Source organism: Erpetoichthys calabaricus, chromosome 18 (assembly GCF_900747795.2).
Source record: "Erpetoichthys calabaricus chromosome 18, fErpCal1.3, whole genome shotgun sequence".
Lineage (NCBI taxonomy): Eukaryota > Metazoa > Chordata > Cladistia > Polypteriformes > Polypteridae > Erpetoichthys > Erpetoichthys calabaricus.
Window position 1 is genome coordinate 7,557,112 of NC_041411.2, and position 23,488 is coordinate 7,580,599.

At 38.1% G+C, this 23,488-nt stretch overlaps 1 protein-coding gene across 1 annotated transcript; it reads left to right on the top strand.

The window, feature by feature from the left end:
* The first annotated feature begins 235 nt into the window (after positions 1 to 235).
* adora2aa (adenosine A2a receptor a) lies at positions 236 to 21,723 on the top strand. Its single transcript, XM_028824781.2, has 3 exons — positions 236 to 664; positions 13,182 to 14,284; positions 19,712 to 21,723. The coding sequence occupies exons 2-3, from the start codon at positions 13,956 to 13,958 to the stop codon at positions 20,709 to 20,711; spliced, it is 1,329 nt and encodes a 442-aa protein (XP_028680614.1). The 5' UTR covers positions 236 to 664; positions 13,182 to 13,955; the 3' UTR covers positions 20,712 to 21,723.
* The last annotated feature ends 1,765 nt before the right edge of the window (positions 21,724 to 23,488 follow it).

The following is a 23,488-nucleotide window of genomic DNA, read 5'->3' on the forward strand; positions in this document are numbered from 1 at the left end:
TAGCGCATTTGAAATTTAACTCGCTTTACTCCCTATGCGGCTGTTAAAAGCAGTTTCTTTTTTGTTTGTTTTTTTTAAACTTAAAAAGAAGAAAGAAAGAAAAATGCATCGATCGTTCCTCGCCAAGCAGTTCTCCGGGACTCTCCCTGCAACTGATGAACCAAGAAGCACGCGCTAAGGTTACAAAGCGGAGGTGGTGGGGGTGGAGAGGGGTCTTTGGAAGCGCCGGCGATTGGCTAGTTTTGCGCTTCTTCAAAAGCCAACGCGCTCTCGGATGGAAACTCAAAGACAAGCGCATCGAGCCGGGGAAGCCACGAGGTGTAGGAAACACTGCGTCAGAGCGACTTACACATCGCGGATTACAAAACGTGGCTAAGCACACATCGGCTTTCTCCCATTTTCAAACGAGATGCGCTAATATCAAGCGGGATGGATCTTCTCGTTAGAGTCGTCAACAGGGAAAAGCGGACAAATGCTATAAAACATCAAGAGGACCAAATCTAAACGGCGGAATATATGGCATCGGCTTTGTCATTCTGACTGAATATCCGAAACCCAGTTTTATTGATAATTTAAATGCCACTTAATGGATTGTGTGTTCGGGAAAAGGCATCAAAGCATTGACTGTACTTGAATACAGGAAGTGCACTGCGGCTAAAGAGAGGTGCGTACTTTATTTTTATTTATTTTTTCTCTCTCTTGCTGTCTTACTTGGATTATTGTGCATAAGCGACAGCAACAGGTACAACTTCATGAATTTAAAAAGTTATGTTTTTTTTTTTAACAATACACATTTACGTTATCTAAATATTTGTCTTTGTAATATTTAAAAATGTGACTTTCCACAAATAAATAACCCAATCAGCAAAATAAAGGGAGGCAATGACACGACTTGTTTTCGTCACATATATTACCTCTGCTCAACAATTGTTGAGACATGATCAAATTATTTATTGGTTCCGTTTTAGGAATGCAGCCTCAATATTTGTCCAGATCTCTAAGGAAGGGTGGATTTTGAGAAATCAAAGCCATGACTTTCACACCCACAGCGAAACCACCAAAGAAAGTTCTGTCATGCATTTAAGAATATGTTTCTCAAAGTCAGTATTGTCAAATACACGCTACGCCCCATACGATCGTCAGTGTTTGCAAAATATTAACAAGTGCAAAAAATAATAAGGTCGAGTTATCATTGGATAACAACAGAAAGAAAGGTGGAAACTCACTGAGACATCTATAGGGGAATTACTGTATCTTGTAATATTTTACCATATTGGACATATATTCACGGTTTGGATAACAGGTATTTTATCATCAACCAAACGTCCAACAACACAAAAAATGTACACTATGAAGGCAACCACAAGTGAAATATTTAAGAAAACAGCGAACACGGTTAAAGGGTGTAATCATTCGTGATGATCGGACATTTTTAACTATACGATAATTCTAAGCAATTCATCATACTTGCCACCTAGGAATGTGACCTGATCTGATCTGTCTTATTTTTTAACGGATCATAGCCAGCGCCACGTAACAAACAATTCCAGCCAGGCGTCTACGCTGTCGTAGCGAACACTCACGTACGCATCCTCACTTACTAAATATCATGACAGCTTAGTGAAGAACCAGCAAACTCCACTTAGCGCTCAAGTTATATTTTACACACTCGAGTCAGTAAAGGGCGCACACAGGATCTCTCCAACCCCGCCTTATTGTACATTATTTGACAGTTTTACTAGCCGTTTGCTCCATAAAATTGAGATGTGGCTGCATCTTCGCCAGCATCGTCAACTAAACCGTGGCCGGTATATTTTAAATTGACAATCTGAATTATATGAGATTGGATTAGACTGCGACTATACATATGTGCAAATGTGTCCTACGATGGACTGGTTGTCCGGCCTCGGTTCCTACCGGGACACAACACAAGCTACCTTGGCAAAAGCTGGATAAAGCGAGCTCCAAAAATAAACGGATCTGCATGAGGTGAGCTTTATTTTTTATCAGGGCACACTGTGACCTCTGTTCTTTGTACTTTAAGAAGAGTCGATATTTTAGAGGCTACTGTAAAAACCTTTATTTTTATAAGGTTAAGACTGAATGCAGACCCTGGCTTAACTGCTTCCCTTTCTTCATTGAAATCACTGACTTACGGCTGGTGGGGGCGCAGATGAACTACCGTCGCTTTAGAAAAGGCCGGTTCCTGATGGTCAGACTTTCCGAACGATCTCCTGATAAAATCTAGAGGTTAACGGTCCGCCTGTCGGCATTTCTTAAGCCTGTCGGCTACGTGAAGATGGAGTAAACTGGTGACCTGCGATCCATCAAGGATAGTAACACAACTGTTTTCATTGTCAACTTTTTATAGCTCCACTACTTGCACTGCCAGATAATTATCTTGCCCTTTGCAATTTCTCTTTTACGCACTCCTTCTCTTTCTTGCTGCCAAGATGTTAAGGTAATGAACCAATTATCTTTAAAAACGTTTACCACTGGGGGGGCTAAAAGCACACCTTTACTTGATAGCACACATTTTTCTGTGACAGGATGGGCTTAAATTGTAAAGACCTATACAGCATACTTTAAAAGGCTATGTAACTTGGTCAATGTTACACATTAGGTTATCGGCAAAGTCAAAATACTGACAACTTAGTAAGTCACTACATCATATTATGACAATTCCACATTTCTTCCTATTGCCAGGTAAAACTACAGTAAGACATGAAGACTTCTAAGAGTACTTGCTTAGATGTCCATTGATGCCTTGTTGTGTTTAGCACAATTTAATGTGCTAAATGTACATGGAAAAAACCAAAGTGCAAGCCAAAGCCTATACTGACCAACTTAGCATACAGTTGAAATGATCCCCCCCCCCCCCAGGACATTAGTAGCATCAGCCCTTAGGTGCCAAGACGGTGATCTTTTCATTCTTTTATTATTAAAACCCACACACACTTTTCAAAGTTCCATACGTATTCTAACGTGCTTGAAACCCTAAGGGGGAATGCAAAAACTTGATGTTGTTCGTTTATACTCAGACACCCACAAAGGGGGCTACAGACCCTGAAACAATCAAAACTTGTAAACACCCTTGGAGGAGATGCCATAGAATTACAAAACAGAATCAAACAAGCACATGCACTCATTGAAGGCACATTTACAGCCATCAATTAACCTATCATAGACATCTTTCTCAACGTGCAAGGAAACAATAGTAACCAGAGAAAACAAACTTGCTACTGTGTAGAAACAATGTGTCAATTCAAATGTAATTTCCTACAGCTCAATTAGTTTACCCTAAGAAAACTTAATGTTGATATATAGGAATCATAGATATTTTTTGTATATTTTTTTTCTGTAATGTTGAAATAATCTGAAAAGGGAAAAGAATAAATTTGCCCCTAGAGACAGAGATTCTACAATAAATAACAGACTACAGCAAACACAGGGATGTACTTCTTTATTGCAATAAATAAAAATGAACCTGAATAACACAAACACCAAATGGTTCCTAAGAGCAGTCGCCATTTAATACATTTTAGGACATGCAATTCATTTCAGTTTCAGCAGACTGAATTAGGTGCTATTCAAAACAAGCCATTTCTATTTCATCTGTTACATTTTCAGTGGCTAAATTACATTATAACATACTGAAGACCCAAGGCCTTAAAAAGGTGTCTGATTCTCACAGATAAATTGAAAACTATTTCCTAAGCTAAAAAATCCGGGTCTCTTTCACGAGATGTTGCACTGATAAATTGACCACAAATTATTTTGAGGGTCAGAAAGACAGTTAAAAACTCCACTTGTAAACCAGTCCAGCTGGTTCCAGCAGGTATGTGTTAGCAATATATCCATTAGCTGTCAACTGACTTATTAGTGATCTTTGTCTGCTGGTATTCACAGGTGTTTCACTGGGATTTCTGGACTACAAAGCGTATATTAGCACGTCTTCACTGTTAGGAAAGCGAGATTCTGACAAAGCTTTTTAATTGGTTTCAATTAAGATGGTCCTCAGAGTCCGTGTTTTACTGAAGGTGCTGGAGCCGTAAATAGTGTACGGACTGTGATCTTCCAAGGTAGTCCTCACATTGGCACAGATGTTTGCAGTGTTAACTCACAGCTTTGAGGACCTGTGTTTTATAGCTGGCTTGTTATCCTGCCTATATAGAGATTATGCATTCTTGCCATGTTTGTTTTAGAATATGGACACTGCCAACTACTTTTAAAAAGGATCCAGAGAGATACTGGGTCAGCTTAGCAAACAACTACACAAACAAACTTGAGAAACAGAATGATCTTCTCACCCTCTAGAAAACTAATCTTCAAAAGTCATCTGAGAATAAACAAATGGCTTTCCTTTCTTGCCAAAGATCCCTTAAATCGTTAGCAGTGTCATTGGAGCATCCGATTTGGGAGAGCAATTACAGACACCAAAACCTTATGATATTCCCGGAGTTTGCCTTTGCAGCTGAAATATAAAGTGTGAAGCTATGTTACAATGTAAGTGGGAGATGGTAAGAGTCATCACCTATACGGTTTATCTGTCTGTCTAGAATTTTCCATTTCATTTAAACTAATGGTTTTTTCAACTTCTTTACAAACTTAAAAAAGTACTAATCTGACAATATTGTGAAGTATTACAATGGCTAATGATTTCTCCTCACTTTTACTTATCTGAAAAGTGGCAATAAAACACTTTTATTCATATGGACATTTTCAAATACGCACATGCAGGATTTATTAGTCTTTTTTTTTATTGATTTTATTGCAATCATTCCATACAAATAGATCAATTTTTACAAAACAATAGGATTGAAAACAAATTTATTAGTCTTATATACACGTATGAGAAGCACGCGGAACCGTTTGCTTTCAAAGAACGGAATTTTAATGTGTATTTGATTACATCTGCCTGAAGAAGGGGCCTGAGTTGCCTCGAAAGCTTGCATATTGTAATCTTTTTAGTTAGCCAATAAAAGGGGTCATTTTGCTTGGCTTTTCTCTACATCCATAATGGCTAACACGGTACAACACCCAAGTACTAACAGAAGGTAAGATATAGAGCAAGTAAAGGCAACCACAACATTAAATCAAATCATTCTAAAATCCCATAGCGCAAATTGCAACGTACAAACAGTCATGTGAAATGCTAAGCATAATAAAATATCCATCAGTTTTAAGAATCCTGATTTCATTTTACAAGGGTGCAGACAAACCACAACTCAAAAAAGCTCCAGCAGATTACGAAGTATGCAGCTAAAGTTATTGGGGCTGATGTAGATGATTTGACTAGTGTGTGTGTGTGTGTCAGAGGGCAATGCTAAAGAAACTGGAAATCATCTCAACTGATGACAGACATCCATTACATGTAGAACTAAAATTCAGTAAATCAGGAAGAACAGCTGCTTTGAAAACCCACACAAATCGCTCCAGAAACTCCTTTCTTTCTAGTGCCATATGACTTTTCAATAAGAAATATCGGAGATAATGTTTAAGGTTTTGATATATATCCTGTTACCCTTTTTTTTTTGGTGTAAATATGTTTTATCTAACTGCCTTACCTTAACCTTTCTTATTTCTATTTGTCTGTTTTATTTCATTCTGTCTGTTACCTGTTATTAGATGCAACTGAGAAGGCAAATTTCATGTTTTCCTGTGTAAACATGACTAAATAAAGAAACCTAAACCTAAGTTACTTGTAGAAGACACAAATCTGGATTGGCGCTAGTCTATCAAAGCATTTTCACTCACTAACTATCTTAACTAATCTATCTCTGAGAGACAGGAGGCACCCACAAGACAGACAGAAAATGCACAGACAGTCCACATTACCAGTGATAGCCACAAGCCAAACCAAAGGCATCGCTGCATCATCATCATCATCCTCCTTTATACAAGTATCTATCCATTGTCTACTGCTGCTTAATAAAAGTACAGATTCTGTACTGGATGCGGCGTCAACCCAGCTATAAAGCAACAGCATTTAACATGGCACCACCATTACTGGCCTTAAAAAAATATCACAAAGTCCTGTCACACATTCAGTGATTCAATATCAATGGTGTAGTAGTGCAGTTTCCATCAGCATATTTAAAAATAAAAACATCCAAATGCATTAGCCCATGGAGGTATTGAAGTGGCATTCCGTTTATTTGGATTTGTACCCATGTACCTTTCTGAATTTTTCCACTATGGAAATATTGTCTATTATTAATTATTTGAATAACGTCAGTAACTCTTCCATTCAAAATAAGTAAATGTAATGTAGAATCCTATTTATATTACTAAACAATAACTGATGACCATCACAAATAATTTATGTACAAGAGGTCTGCTAGCCATGTGGTTCAATTCACAGCACACATCTAAAGAATTTTCTCCTTGTATGGCACCAAATAGCCACGTCGTGACTTAATATATTTAATAGTCATTAGAACAATGAGAACATGCTGTCCTAATATACGTTGGTAATGTGCATCATTATACCTTGGAAATAATGGCTGAACAAGAAAAAGCATTTTGTTTTTAGTGTTTATGAGCAGGTAGCACACACAGTGGCTTACACATCTTTATATGTAATGCTCTACCGTGGCTGTCCAGGATTTTAAATGACCTGTAGCTCGCAAACCGTTTGACGTATTGACCTGAAATTTGGTACACATATACAACGTGACGTCTACCGTCTGCTTTCGGGTGATGATTGACCTCCAAGGTTATTCCTCAGTTTATTTTTAATTTAATTTTATCGTGGAATCAACTTTCGGCAGCAGGGCGGTGCATGCGTACACACGCCGTTCTCATCTCTATCACCTTCGCGGTCACTTTCCCTACCTCTTCACTCTATCAAATTATTCTTGAGGCAGACTGAAGACTTAAGTGCCAGCTTAAATGTAAAATTAAAGAAAACGTAATAAGTAATTGCAACACAAATGCTGACTTAATCAGATTAAACACGAAAAGATGCAGACGAAAGAAAAGAAGAAGCGGGCCGCTTGGGTGGAAAACAGAAGAGCTGCTCAGGAAGCAACAAGCGCATCAACCTCTGAGCAAACGAATGGTAAACGTACAGAGAAAGAGCAGGAAAACTGTAAGTCAAGTGTATTCACTGCACGTTGTCATGCAGTCACTGCATCGTTACTGGTTGTACTATAAACCTCGAGATTTTATACTCATATGCGCTTTGTAGTCATGGATAAATCACTTAACCCGTAGGTCTTCACAGTATATGTGCAAAAGATAACATGGCCCTACTTTGGGAGAAATGGGTTCAGGAATAACATGGAGCTTACTATGGTATTATTCCACTCCAAGATCATCACGTTTTGGCTTTACAATGTGCAATGTGTTCACTTTTAGCTCCACTAATGAAGTTACAGTAGTAATAGACAGAGCTGGACAGACCAACCGTCCATTTCTCCAACAATAGTTTCCAGGTCTTCCTGGCAACTTATCAGACACTTCCAGACCAGATTTACTCTCCCAAAGGGCACCAATCATATATCACCTGTGGAAAGGCCTCAGAAAGCACCCTAATTACTTTCCCCGCTAGGTCCTCTCCATCAGCAGAGGTAGTAATTGGACTCCAAGGTTCACTCCTCACCTTATCACAGCAAGTAATGCCTAGCCACTATGGAAGGGTACCATGTTTTAAACTATTTGTTTTAGCAATTGTGTTCCTTCAGTCACTACCTATGGCTCATGGAAGTACTTAAAATTAGGGCGGTAGGTTTTATATGCCAGTCTTTCTTATAGACTTGGTCTAGGTCGGACAACAGAAGCACAACTGATACTACTATAGAAATTGTCTCATCAACCTCACAAATCACCTTTGCCCAGAGCAAAGTCTAAGATTCTTGAACTCTTCCACTTGTAGCTCCACTCGATTTCAGGGAGGACAATGACCTCAGATTACGATGTGCCAATAAGTTCAACCAAGGCAGAAGAATAAAAATTACAATAAAGAAGGAAACTTTAGCATAATCAGTGAGCTTAGCAATACAGTCTGTAGTTTCTCACCGAGGTTAAATCAACTAAAAGCATTCTGAACAACAAAATGGACTTCACTCTAGGAAGCATGAGTCACAAACCAACATCTGAGCAGAATGTGAAGGATGTTAGACACTACAGATGTTCCACAAGCCAAGCACATGAGATCACCACATTATATCTGTTTCACCTCAAATGAATCTGTCCTATACAGACGGACACATTTAGTTGCCGTTATATTTAACTACTCATTTTTTTCAGGATATGATTTTCATTTTATTACTGGGTTGGATAGAATCAAACACAAAAGGGAGGCAACAGGAACTAACCCTGAACAGGACGTCAGCCCATCAAAAAATGCAGTCATACACACACCCACACCTTGTAAATTTTAAGATCTAATTCATCTGTTATGTTCATTTTTGGGATGTAGGTGGAAAGTAGACTTCCTGGAGAAGCCCAAAAGGACACAGGGAAAAGAGTAAACTCCAAATATAATTTGAATGGACCAGAAATTAAACAGAAGTCCCAGGAGGTGTGTGGTATCAGTGCCAAACACGGTGTTGAAATCCATATATTTATTGCAATTTAACGCAAAACACCTGTCACACAAAGTTTATTATTTTGAGGAAACATCTTAACCATGGGAGGATTTTGTACAGCATACAGCACAATACTCAATGGCGCAGATTCTGTTATGCTGCTGCGCCTCATGGGAACAGCAGCTGGAAGCCTTCTCACCAGCTTGAAGTAGTTTCCCACAACACAGGCGTACTAAATTTTGTTTTGTTTTCCTGCCTCCAATGTTTCAAGGCATCGAACACTCCCATAGCTGTGGCCTTTTCTTGAATCAACACTATCCTCCACAAGCAAAGTGCACAACATCTCTCAACGGCAGTTCTGTTATTATAATGAGCAGTCAAAGGGTGATGGCAGTGAGGTAAGAACATGCACAGAAGAAAGACAACGCAGATGAGATGGGCTGTGTCAGTAGCCAGTGGTAGTTCATACAGGCTAAGCCCACCTCATACACAGTATTTGTATCGTAATAGTTAACTGTTGTTTCTCCAACTTTTCCATGTCAGGCAAATACATAAACAAAATCATTTTTATAAAAATGACAGCAAACAGTAAATGGCTTCATGATAATCTCTAATATCTCAGGGGTCATTGGGATCTCAATATTTGTGATCATTTTGCAGATTTGTTAACCCACAAACATTCAAAACAAACACACCTACAATTATAGCCTGCAAGAAAAATATTTAACTGCAAATTAAATTAATTATTCCGTGTCCTCTACCAGTTTTCTTATAGCTAACATGAGCAATACTTCGGAGGTGTAGCCAGAAGGCATTTGCTTACCTACTAAACATACACTAGCATACGCAAATATTTGCCTACCCCACCTCTAGAAAGAATCAAACCTAAAAAGTACAAAAAGGCCTTGGTATCAAATTATTTTGCTGTACGCCATTTTGATTAGCACCAAGTGTATGATCAAATTTTTTGAGAGACCAATTGCCTCTTGCACTACATTAACCTCAGAAGAAAGGTATGGAATTTAATTTCAAACATGGACTGACAAATGTGCTCTTATGAATTTCCCTTTAAACTCTAGACCGTGCCTGTAGTAAAAGGTGTCCTGGCCAAGTTTACATTTATTCTTGAATCTCACAAAGATGCTGAAAAAGGCTCCACATCCCAGAAAAACCAGGAATGGACATTGCAGAGTTACAGTGCGCCATAAGCTAAAGTGAAGTTCAGGATTACTTTCAATTTATAAAGAACGGAGCGTTTCAAATGTTTAACAACTGATAATGAGGTTACTTAGGTTAATGGAGGCATTCAAATGATCTGTAGCAAACTCACATCATTAAGGATGTATTTTCTTAATGGGAAATAGTGTAAAAACTCCTCGTGTACGCGGCAGCAGCACAGCCATCGTTTCTTTTCCATAGCATCGTCACCAGCTTAAATAATGAAATGGTTTTGTATTTTTTTTCCTTTTCTCTGTAGTTTTCATGTTGTGTGGATTTATTTAAATCTGGCCAAATTCCTTGGCTAGTTAGTTACATGTCACTTGTTTAGTAGCAGGTTATGGAGGTCCCAGTCTTTCCTGGCAGGTTCAGGTGTGTAGCCCTAACCAGACCTTTACAAGGTGTCAGCCCTTAACAGGGATCATCTGTAGACAAAATTGAGGGATGCAAGTCATCACAAATAAAATTCAGTTTTAATAATCTCACCATGCCAGCACAATTCTTTCACAACAAAAAGTTGCAGCATTTAAAAAATAAATAAATAAGCATTCAGAATGTACCACAAACATTCTCACAGTAGTTAAGGACATGAAAAGCTGATCACCAAGTTTAATAGACTGGTTGTATCCTTATTTTATAAAACCTGTATTAGCGCAGAGATCTACACAATAGTCAATAGCTTTTTAACATTTAATGGCTCCTTTGCTTTCTGTGTTCACCTAATATATTTCTCTAATTCCCCGAGAGTAAGGTTAATGACAGGTTTGTGAACAAGCACCAAACTGATGACATTGTGTTTAATCTGCTTGGGACCACAACCTGGAATGCTCAGCTCATGGCTTTCTTATCACCACCTTCATCCACAACAGCAGCAAGCCTACAATAAGTAAGGGTGCAAGTCTTCTTAGAGATGATACATTAAAACATGTCAGCCTGACTCGTGTCTTTTCCCTCAGATAAGTTCTTGTTAGAGAAGGCAATCTGAAAAATGAGAGGAGACCATTCATTCCATCAAGCCAGTTTGCTTAGCTAATATCTACGCTGTCCCAGTGTCTTTTCCAGTTTATTCTTAAAGACTGTCATGGTTTCTGCTTCAACTCCAGGTGTTGGTAGTTTGTATGCGAGTCCCAAAACTCTTTGCGTAAAGAAGTGCTTCCTGGCTTCAGTTTCAAATGCACTTCTCCTTAATATCCACTGATGTCCTTGTGTATGTGATTCATCCTTAAACTATATCCAGCAACATTTTTTGGCTCATCAGTACCTTTGAGGATTTTAGTTACATTGGAATAGGTCCCCACACAGTCTCCTCTGATTGAGGGTGAACAGGTTCAATTCTCCAAGTCTGTTACAGTACAACATGTCCTTCAGTCCTGGGATGCACATGGCTGCTCTCCTCTGCACAGCTTCAAAGGCTGCTGTATCTTTCTTGTACCATCGTGACCAGAACTGCACGCAATAGTCCAAGACCTAGCCTACTTGCGTTATGTTAGATCAGGATAAACTATTTTAATTATTACAAAAGTTGCTTTTACATTATTAATAGATCCATAGCCTGTTATAAAACTTGATGGGCCCAAATACTGCAGGACTCAAAATGATTCAGATATTCAGCAGACCTGACAAACATTTACTGTATTGTTATTCTGATACCGTCATCGAAGGTGACTTAATCAGGATGATGTAGTGACACGCAAGGATGAAATGAACTGGCAACCTTGTGGTTTAAATGTCTAGTACCTGAATTACTACACTACTTTCAGCATTCTAGTATGAGTAAAAGATGACAGTAAAATTTGATTTAATCAGATCTGTCTAGTTTAAAAACAAGCAAATGCGGATATTTGATTACAAGAGATCTGGGGTTATGCTGTTGATTTACAGCAAGTTATCCTCAATGTTTTCCGTATAACCAGGTACTGAAGTTTCTTTTGTTGGGCAGAATATTAGTAAAGAAGGCAAAAGAGAGGCACATCAGAGAAAAAGGCAAATCGTAACAGCTGCCAAAAAGCACTCCTCTCTGAGCCACGTGCTAGAAGCCATTTTATAACTGTAATCTCTGGAACGGGTCATGATTAGGCTTTTGATTTTCTCCCAGTACTGATATGGCCACCGCTAGTTGGTGACCGAAAAGGCCTCGTCTATGAAACCACTTTTACATAACCTCTTAATACAAGGACAGTATTTGGTAGATTGTAGATTGCTTAATTTTTCTTTTAATTCAGTGTTTATCCCAAAGAACCGTTTGTGTGATGGATCAGAAGACATGTCTTTCTCCACTTATTCCACCATCAAGTTGCTCCCGGTTAGAACCCTTTCTGCCAAATACAAACAAGCCTTTCAGAATGCAGGCGTTTCTACACATAATCCTGCCAGACGGGTTTAATTTTGAAGTATAGGGATCGGTTTTGCAGTCTGCAGAGCTTCATTTATCAGAAAAAAAACACACAAGGCTTAAATTCCCATTTAACACCAACAGCTCCAATGTTTTCTCAGACTGTGTGATTTCAGAGGAAAAAGGACAGCATTACAAAAAGCAACCAGCTGGAACTGAAGATATCCATAACCTCACAAGTGCAGCAAATATTTTGTTCTTTCAAGGATAATATCTATACCAAATATTTAGGAGTACAGGCTACCATGACGAGGTGAGACAGCAACATATGCAAAGATGGATATACATTTCTATTTGCTCTCTCTACATTTATAGTATTTGATTCAATTAGGTAGGCGATGTAATATTTAGACTATACTTTTTAAAAGCCAGAATTTCTACCCAACATGCAATCCTCAAACCATTTAAAAGGTATTACTGTCACAATTACTTAGCATAATTTTTACAGACTTTTAGCCTATAACATGCAAAGGTCTGTAACTAAATAATTCACTAGTGACGCATGTATACAGAGTGGTGTAATTGGAGACCCACATCATTATATGCATACAAACCCCTGAAGAGCATTTCTTCAGCATTTTCCTAGAAAACGCAACTTGGGAAAATAGCTTATTCTAATTATCCTGGAAAGATTAAATATGACAATACAAAAAGCAATCCAGTTCCTACTTTTCTGATTTGACTCAGAATGGCATCTGAAAATAAAGCTTAAAAGAAAGTCCTGCTTGAAGAGAGAAAGTCAACCAAAATTCACACACTTTTTAGTTCCCTTACAACCAACCAAAAGTAGTTTGATTACACCAAAGAAATGGAGACTCGCATATCGAGTATCTGCTGGTTCAGCCAAGTAACGCTAGCAGACAGACGACCTGTACAGGAGTTGCTCGTTTCATTATTGCACTCCTTTCTGTGATTGGCAGGATGTCAATAATTTTCAAACACTACTGGTTTTATAAACCTTTTTTTTCCCAAAATAAAGCAAATGCATGCATTACTTTAATTCTGTTGATGTTATTTTTAATTTTTTTATTTCTTAGAGCAAACACGGCATCTGCATTATGAATAACAAAGGATGAAGGTGAATGAAAATGACACCAATTGATCCAACTGACACCAACCTTTTTAATTAAAACACATGGGACAATTAGCAAAACCTTACAGACAGTCAAGAGCATCTTAAGATTTTACCATGGTGGAGGTCATACCTTTATAAATTCTAAATCTGTATTAGATAAAAGCCTGAAAATTCATCACTGGGCTGCCATCAGAGGTTAATGGGTCTCTCTTCACCCCCTGCTTTTGAAGTCATTCCAGACAGCTAGCTGTGGCATTGTGGATCGATTTACATTTCAGAAAATGCTAATTGGATTCTCTGGGTTATCAACTAGTTTCAAATAAAAGAAAACCACAAGAGACCAAATGTGTATTTGATAATAATCACATAAAATATATTTCTCAATGCAGTTGACTAACAATATCCTCAGTTACTGCTGCGCGGTGGATATCCAGTAAAGCGAAAAGTATACCGATAAGTACGTCATCGAGCTATGAATGACAGTAAACATGGACATCACTTGGAATCAACTGTGATTGCTCTACACTGCTGTGAAAACTGAGCGTCATTAGTACTGAACTGAACCATGGGAAAACTTCTACGGCCGTATGCCTGAAGTCCTTTTGCTGCAGTATTGGTTTCTTCGGTTTATGTGTCTCCACAAAGCTGTTTTTTTGGTGCTAAACTGAGCTGCAGATATGGACGTTGAAGCAGCCATCCATACCTCCTGCTTGGCATCAGTGCGGTCCACCTCATCATGGTAACAAAAGATGTGGTCTACATTATCCTGGAGCTGGTGATTGCCGTGCTCTCTGTGCTGGGCAATGTGCTGGTTTGTTGGGCTGTGTACCTAAACAGCAATCTGCAGAACATTACCAACTTCTTTGTGGTGTCACTTGCTGTGGCAGACATTGCTGTGGGCGTACTTGCTATACCTTTTGCAATTACCATTAGTACTGGATTTTGCGCTCACTTTTATGGTTGCCTGTTTATCGCCTGCTTTGTGCTGGTACTGACTCAGAGCTCCATCTTCAGTCTGCTGGCTATTGCAGTTGACCGCTACATAGCCATTAAGATCCCACTCAGGTAAGAAATAAACATATAATTAAAGTATTCTGCATATCCAATGACTTACTTTAATTGATTTAATATAAACATGTTCAATGCAACTTACAAGAACTATAAATTGTGAGCGCGGCAGATTTATAGCGCATGAGGGCTACATTAAGACAAGACAGCTTGCTTGACAAACTGTGGCTGTTTAAAATGTAGAGTTTGATTAAGAAGGTTACACAAGGTGTATTGATACTACTTCATGGAGCCAGCATTCTGGGTTTTAATTTTCATCCCCAGATGTCTCTGTAGAGTTTGCACATTCTTCCCATTTCAGTGTAGTACTTAACTCATCCTGTCATATGTCCAAGGACATACAGGTTAGGAGAACTGGCAATTTCAAATTGATCCTAGCAGGGGTGGCCAACTCCGATCCCAGAGAAGTGCAGTGGCTGCAGGTTTTTGTTCCAACCCAGTTGCTTAATTAGAAGCCAATCCTCACCAATAACAAATCTTATTGAATTTCATGGCTTGTTAGCGTTTTAATTCTAGCATGTCAGTTCATTCTTAAATCATAAGATTTTTTTTTCCTTTCTAATGATACACGTATCGTCCAAGTGATTTGAAGCCTAAAATAGGGGAGTTATTTTCAGTTCTTCACTTTCTCTTCAATTTCCTTCCGAGTGCTCAATTAAACTAAATAGTGAACAATGAATACACATGGGTGGAAATGGAGACAAAGTAGATGGAGAACTGTTGGTTTCTTTGCCATTTGCATCTTATTGCTAATAAGGAGTAGTTAAAAACAACGAACAAGCTATTTAAGGCTAAAATAAGCAATTAAGGGTTCAAAAAAATCTTAAAAAGCGAGGTAACTAAAAATGAACCAGAAAAATGTCCCTTGAGCAGTAAGTACTTCATCAGCAATGCATGATTTCTCAAGCAGCAATTGGATTGGAACAAAAACCTAAAGCCACTAGGACTCTCCAGGACTGATGTTGCTCAGCCCTGATTTAAAGAGTCTGAGATGTAAATAGCAAATTAATTAGTAGCAAAAACCGAAAATCGGATGAAAACCTGTAGCCACTGGAGCTCATTGGGATTAATGAAGTATCTATCTAGCTCTCCAGGATTGGCGCTTGCCACCCCGGTGTGAACGTGTATGGACCAGCATTCTGTCTAGGCCCATTTCTTACCATGTGCTCAGTGCTACCAGGATAGACAACTGTACCCCTCAACAAATCTGAAATAGAACATTCTCAAATCTGCTTGATGTTTACAAGGAACAGAGGCCGGGAAGGATGTGCAGACCTTCACTGAGAGGATGAATGCCGAGATTGACATTAAGACAAACATATTATAATGGATTCCTTAAGTCAGTCGGACAGGAATTATATCCACATAGCAGTTACTGTATATTACAATGAAGTTCGAGGGAGAGAAGACACTGATCTGGAGGTCATGGTTTTAAAAATGTTGTATCATTTACAAGCAGTGGTTCCCAAACTCAGTCATGGGTACAACCTGTGGCTGCAGGTTTTTGTTCTAACCGGATTCTCAATAAGTGATAATAACTGATCTCATTGAGTTAGCTGATCCTTTTTTCTCTACTCTTATTCTGCATTCAGAAAAGCACAGCAGTATGATTTTTACATTAAGACACTTAGCTTTAAATGCTTAGATATTTTTTGTTGTGTTTTTCCTATTATTTTTTCCTTTATTCTGTGTAGTCTGCTCTCTTCAATGTATCCTAATGGTAACAATTAAAAATAAGCAAAGCACAACACCAATGGGGACAGTAAATAACGAAAGGCAGCAGCTGCTTCAGCGTCAGACCCACAAATTAGTCAATAAAAGGAAAGCAGAACAGAAATCAGGATGAACATAAAGGGGGAAAAATGTAAAAAAAAAAAAAAAAAACACATGGTCTGCATATAACTGCTTAATTTTTATTAAAATGTATCAACACTTTTGTAATTTCTTCATTGACTCCAAAACGTAGAAACTAATTAGGATAGGAGTCCCAGTATAAAACAGAATTATTTTGGAATAAAAACCTGCATCCTCAAGGGTCCCTATGACCATGTACGGGAACCACCAATTTACAGTATTTAGGTGACAGTGTATGCACCAATAAATTTAAAAAGCCGCATGCTTCTACCAGGAAAGAGAGAGAAAGTGAAAAGGGGTTAAAAAAATTCCTTAATATCTAAGAATAATGTACTGCACATGCTGAAAGCATTCATAAAATGCAGACTTATTTTTGGGCCAAAAAACTTTGAACTCATTCTGCGCCCCAGGATCACTGTAGGGCCCTGAAGTTTTTCATTCCGGCCCACTCATTATGATAAAAATGTTTCTCTGTAACAGCACATTAAGTTACACGGAAAGCCCAGAATGTGACCTGTTACATCAGAAGAAGCTCTTTGTTCTATATCAGCTGTAACAAATTCCAAATCAAGTTGTGCGTTTAATCAGCTTAATTCCTTATACTTTTATTTTGAGTCATTTATAAAGGGATCAATCAAGTATACGAGGAAACTCCAAAATAAGAACAAGCAAGTTGACCGTGTTCTTGCTGCATGGACCAAACTGTTCCATATTCTTTATGGACTTCCAATTAAACTGTCTGTCTCCCATCTAACTAATTTTATTCTAAGAGATAATTAAGTGGTCTTGTGAAATTAGATGGTTTACTGACATACTAATTTTTAAAAATTAAAGAAAAACTAGGAGATGTAACAAACCTTCTTGGAATGGCAAGTATGGATTTGCCATCCTGGAGAAGCAGCACTACCAGTGCAACCGGAGTGGGCTGCAGGTACCACCTCTTTGTACCAGTAGTGCCAAAGGCACCAGCAAAACACAAAACTTGAGAACAATCAGTCAGGAAGGATAAGGAGAGAGCAACTGTCTGTGGCCACCACCTGCAAAACCATTCCCTTTTTGGGGGGTGTCTTGCTGTTGCCTCTCCAGTGCACCAGTTATCACTTTCATTTGCACCAAAGCAGGTGAAGTTGATTCACAAGTGCTTGTGCTTCCTAACTGGGCAGATTGAAATCCATGAAGCTTCACCAACTTGGTATTAGACTGGGATGATAAAGTGTTCCCTTCATTTTTTTGAGCAGTGTATATAAAACACTAATATGTAAGAATACTTTCAGTAATGTGATCTTTCAGGGGCAGCACAGTGGCGCAGTGGGTAGCTGCCTCGCAGTTAGGAGACCTGGGTTCGCTTCCTGAGTCCTCCCTGCATGGAGTTTGCATGTTCTCCCCGTGTCTGCGTGGGTTTCCTCCCACAGTCCAAAGACATGCAGGTTAGGTACATTGGCGATCCTAAATTGTCCCTAATGTGTGTGCATGTGTCCTACGGTGGGCTGGTGCCCTGCCCGGAGGTTGTTTCCTGCCTTGCGCCCTGTGTTGGCTGGGACTGGCTCCAGCAGACCCCCGTGAACCTGTAGTTAGGATATAGTGGGTTGGATAATGGATGGATGGTCTTTCAGGAAAATGCACCATTTACCCCACCTGAATCGTCTGAGATGTTTAAAAGTTATAATTAAGAATATTTGAAATAAAGCCACAGTTAGGAATTAGAAATTTGAAAAACCACAGACAAATATTTTACTAAATTGTAATAATAAAAAACAAAAAGGTTACAGCTGCAAATTCACGTCACTGCACTTCACATACGATTAAGAGCCAAAACAAATCATTTGAATGAAAAAGGCACTCTGTTTAGGATCAAAACAAGTCCAGTTCTGGAACTCATTTCAGCAGTTTGGTTTGACTTTGACTTAATATAAACTGTAGTTGTATAAGTATTTTACTGTGCCATTAGTAAAAAATAAATATATGACAAGGAGACCCCTTATTAATTTGCACAATGCATTGCCTATGGCCTAATATTCAAACAGATAGGGGAAATGTTGCTCATAATCTTAGCAAAAGATGATACTTAAAAGGGCAAATGAGTGACTCCCTGCACTACGTCAAGATTTTTCCCAGGCTTGAAGAAAATCTGGAAAACAAGTTATAAAACCTTGGAATGAGTATAAACAATGTATTAGTTCACATTCTGGCTCTATTAAAATGATGAAACTTCTTTAAACTGATTTATTAGTCTTTATTAGCCCTTTATACAAATCAATTTTTAATGATCCTGACCTCAAAAATGACAAAAAGCTAACAGAGATTGAGGAATAGTTGCGATAGTGGGTTTGATATTTCAGATGATTCAGTTTCACATTACATTAACATCAAACAGTTACCATTTTCGACTTCTAAATTAAAATTCAATTTACTGCAAAAGCACATTACCACCTAAGAAAATAACAACAACAACATTTATTTCTATAGCACATTTTCATACAAAAAGTAGCTCAAAGTGCTTTACATAATGAAGAAAAGAAAAATAAAAGACAAAGTAAGAAATTAATAAGAAGAAGAAATAAGAAGTGAAACCTTTCGTCAATCTTATATAGACTTTGTTGAACAACATAGGCTGGGCAAAATGAAGCTGGGATCATTAAGTGTGGTAAGCACAGCGCTAGGGACTGCATGGAGTTTTCATGTTCTCTCTGATCATTTATGAACCGATTGTGATCAGTGACTGTGGTTGATTAACAGTTTTAAATCTGGATACTGGATAATACTTCAATTACAAAAACATGTTTAGACCATCATGTGCTTCGGCCCAAAACCCTGAAGATTTGAGGTATGAACATTAGCCACTGTGCCACCAGATCACCCTGTATCCCTGTAATCGTATCTATAGAAAAATAACTAGATTTAAAATTAAACAGATACTTTATTTATGGGTTTCTACTGCTGGATTTCATGTGCATTTGAGCCCTGCAAAGGAGAGGCATACAGTCCATCACAGACGATTACTTCCCTTACAACAAGTGCTGTTAGGATAACTAGCTAGGTGAGATTCTAAACTGGGTAGATTAAATGTACCCTCTGTAAATGTACAATTAAATGAACAGTATGTGGTATCTGATTATACAAGGAGTTCAATTAGCACAAAGACTTCTTTTGAATTAACAGTTTGGTTGGAACAAAAACCAGGCCACTGCAGTGTTCCTCCATAATCAGGCCAATTGGCCCCTGAGCTCAGTTCTCTGGAACTTCCACAGAACGTGTAGTACAGAAACGAGCCATCAGTACACCGTTTCTACAATAGGTATTCACATGTTTAGAAACAACTACTCTGTAAGGAACTATACTATGTTATCCGGTTAAATCAAATTATTTCAGTTTGACCAACATTGGCCTATTATTCTACTACACAATTAGTAAATGTCTTAGTCTTGACTTTTTCTGCATTCCCTCTGTGTTTATTATTTAGATCTCATTTTTCATGATAATACCTACTGTTATGTAAAGGGGCTTGGAACTGGCAACTCTCCATGGATAATGTCAGACTATTAAATTTAATTTCTCTGATGTTTTTTCTAGGTATAATGGCCTGGTGACAGGCCAGCGAGCACAAGGAATCATTGCTCTCTGCTGGGTGCTCTCAGTCATTATTGGATTGACACCAATGCTGGGCTGGAATTCTCGAAAACAAGAGATCAACGAAACGTGCCCAGAAGAAATGATGAAATGCTTTTTCAAAAACGTGGTAACAATGGAATACATGGTTTATTTCAACTTCTTTGCTTGCGTCCTGGTGCCCTTATTACTTATGCTAGGCATTTACTTAAGGATCTTTATGGCTGCACGGCATCAGCTCAAGCAGATTGAACTCAAAGTAGTCCATGGTGAGAAGTCACGTTCAATACTTCAGAAGGAGATTCATGCTGCAAAATCATTAGCCTTCATTGTTGGCCTGTTTGCACTCTGCTGGCTGCCCCTGCATATTATCAACTGCTTTGACCTACTTTGTAAACAGTGTGAAAAACCACCGGTGATTGTCCTAAACCTAGCAATTATACTGTCTCATGCCAATTCTGTGGTGAATCCCTTCATTTACGCTTATCGAATAAGGGAGTTTAGACACACTTTCCGCAAGATAATTAGACGCCACATTTTAGGAAAGAAGGAGCATTTTTTTAAAGGAGCTGGCTGTGGGAATACAAGCAATGGCTCAAAACGTGCCAGCATGGTGGACAATGCCAGCATCAAAGTCAATGGCTTGGCTGTCAAAGTACACACAGGAAAACATGACAATGAAACCGAGTCTAAAAGTATAGAGAATAACTTGGGAAACCTCACAGAACACAAAACACAGGTGGTGTCTTATCAAAATGGACACATTGTGGAACTTCCATTGCCACCTTTACAAGAACATCCATTCCAACCTCCCAACAGAGAGTCAGGAGAGCCTACAGGGAATGGAGACACATCAGAAATGAATGTAAACCAAGAAAGAGGACAAGTGCAAACTGAGGTCCATGTTAACCTGACACTGCAGGACAAAGATGGCTGGTATCCAGATCACTCCGAAGTATCATGATTACCGTGGACAGTTTTCTACAATGTAAATATCCATGTGTTAAATGTGTTTTTAAAACTATAGTAAACTTTTTAAATGAGCAACCATCAAGATTGATACTGTACTTTAAGAGTGAAGTTTCAAACCTTACACAGATGGTGAAAAGACTAAAAAGTCTTAACAAAAAGGACTACATATTTTATTTATACCCCAGGGGGTGTTATTATAAACATTTAGATTTCAAGTGACTCTTTTTATTTATTTTGGAAAAAGGAAACAAGAAATCCATCACTGTGGGTACAATAGACCTCGTCAATTAAAAACAATCCAAAATGTTCTTTTCCTTTACATTACATAACCTCCACGTTTTATCACAAGAACAGAGAACTGCTTTCTTATACACTATACAGTTGATGTCATTATATTCTGCATGTGTTTATTCCAATTCATTCAATGCACAAAAGGCCTAAATGTAAACCGAGAACCAAAATTTAAGACCACTTATGTAAATAAAAAGGAAAATTCTCTGAAATGGATCAAAATAGATTTTACATTTTGAAAAATTGCAAATTAAAAGAAGTGTTTCTGTAAGTTGTCCAAAAGGTAGAACATTAAAAAGTACTGTATTTTGCTATTTAAGTTGCATAAATTGTAACACTTCCTTCTACATATTGGGCTAGGAAAATGGCGTTTCAACAGGGAGGTTTGCGGCTATGCCTTACTTATACCGTGTGCTGTTACAGTGTTCAAGTTTTCATTCAGCTCTCCAGTATTACAATATAAAATATATTTGTAATCTACTTTATTTGGTAATCCAGTTGGGGGGGGGGTGGGGGGTTTAAAAAAAAAAACATCCAAAAGCAACAATGAGGGATTGAACACTTCTTGCAACTGGTGTACATGTCTTTAAAAGTTAAATCTTTCAGCACTTTCATGACACTTTCCTGAATAAAGGTGCCCTCTTTTTAACGTATCAATTATTATTGTCATATGTATGATGAATTCATTTAATTTTTTGTCCCCCCCCCCCACACAAAGACTGCACAAACTCTAACCATGTTATTTCAATAAAGATAAAAATCTAACAGTTTGTAAGAATCACATCCAGCGAGCCAGTTCTCAACCTTTATTTCTCAAAGCTGTGGGAGGAATGGTGGCCTGCAATGACACTTATGCAGCTTTATAAAGGGAGTGGAGGGGCAGCAGCAGCAGGACGTCACCCACTATTATATTCACCAGAGTCCTTGACGTCAGGCTAAAACACAAACATTCTGTATGGTATTGAGTAAAGTTACCTTCTTTTCACTTTTTCTTGTTGAATCATCGTGAGCACCCTGTTCCTATTCCAACACATTTTAATGGCCAGTGTAAATGTTTTCTGGCTCACTTATATTGAATACAGATGTACTCTATCAATTTTTTTACAAGAAGTCTTTGAGGAAAACGGCAGACATTGTGCACCGTTTGCAACATATTTTGTATACCGATGAAGCAGTCTACTTTAAAAAGACAAAACTTGATACCCATTCTATTGATTTGATTATTTTTCTGCAATTTTATAATTATTTTCGACCATGTTCTTTATTTCGCCTTATACAATTTCTTGTATTAGGAATTTGTTAGTTTTTCGCATACCCCTTGGGGTTAGCCATTGTACAGCGAGCGCCCCTGGAGCAATTACAGGTTAAGGGTCTTGCTCAAGGCGCCAGCAGAGTAGGATCTCTTTTGGCAGTGACGGGGATTCGAACCGGCAACCTTCTGGATACCAACACAGATCCTTAGCCTCCGAGACAATTTTTATTGCAAACCCCTTGGAATTTTCCTGCATCCCCCAGGTGAAGAACGACAGCACTAACATTTATTTCTTGCTTTTTTCAATCTGCAATTTCATATTGTCACTGCAAATATATTCTGTAACTTGGAAGGCTCTGTGACGAGCGTGTGCTTGTAATAAATTTTAGCGACTCAAATTCAACTTGGCCAAGCAGTGGCTACAGCTGTATCATCTCAAATCCAAGTCTGGTTGTTAAATGTGTCCGACATTTTCTACCTAACTTCACTTTCTTTTTGAATTCCAACCACAAATATTCTAGTTGGATTGACAAAACTAAATTGAGTTTTAATTAAAGGCTGTAGGTATGTGATGTGAAGCGAGTCTTATAATTATTACATGTAAGATGTCTGTGTATTAACGGTATCTTTTTGGCTCCTTATAACACTGGAAGTATAGTGCAAGCACAGAAAGTGACCAAGCTACAGGGATTAAACCAAATATTTGGCAAATTAAATTTTAGGGCCTTTTAAATAAAATATAAAACTTTATAAATTTCCTCTGTGTTTAATAGCTCTACGTCAATTTAGAAGTTATTTTTTTTCATCATGCTGTTTAAACAAGCAGCACTTCAGACAGTACAACTTTCACTATGAGATTTATTAATTAAAAATGAAACCAGTTTAAAATTCCTTGGGTGGCACAGCAGGCTAACATTTAGTGTGAACCTCACTCTTACAAGGGAAATAAAGAAATAAAATTAACAATTTAACTGTTGACACATCCTGACTTCAGGGCAAAGAGAAGATCAACAAAGTAAGAGGTGTGGAAAACAAGAAGAAAACTCTGGGGAAGATAAATAGGCTGATAAGCCAAAATGGATGCAAGTTGAAAGATAATTGATATATCACCTTGGTGGTTAATACAGCAATACTATAGTGGCTCCTTGTAAGTTATTAGAAACGTATTAAACTAATACAAAATTAATTAGATTATCTTACTAGGGATAATTGATTATTAAGCATCC

Excerpts from the sequence above, each read along its gene's own strand:
- adora2aa (XM_028824781.2), top strand. The coding sequence starts at position 13,956 with ATGGTAACAAAAGATGTGGTCTACATTATCCTGGAGCTGGTGATTGCC. Across the intron at positions 14,285-19,711 it reads GCCATTAAGATCCCACTCAG|GTATAATGGCCTGGTGACAG; the intron begins GTAAGAAATAAA and ends TGTTTTTTCTAG.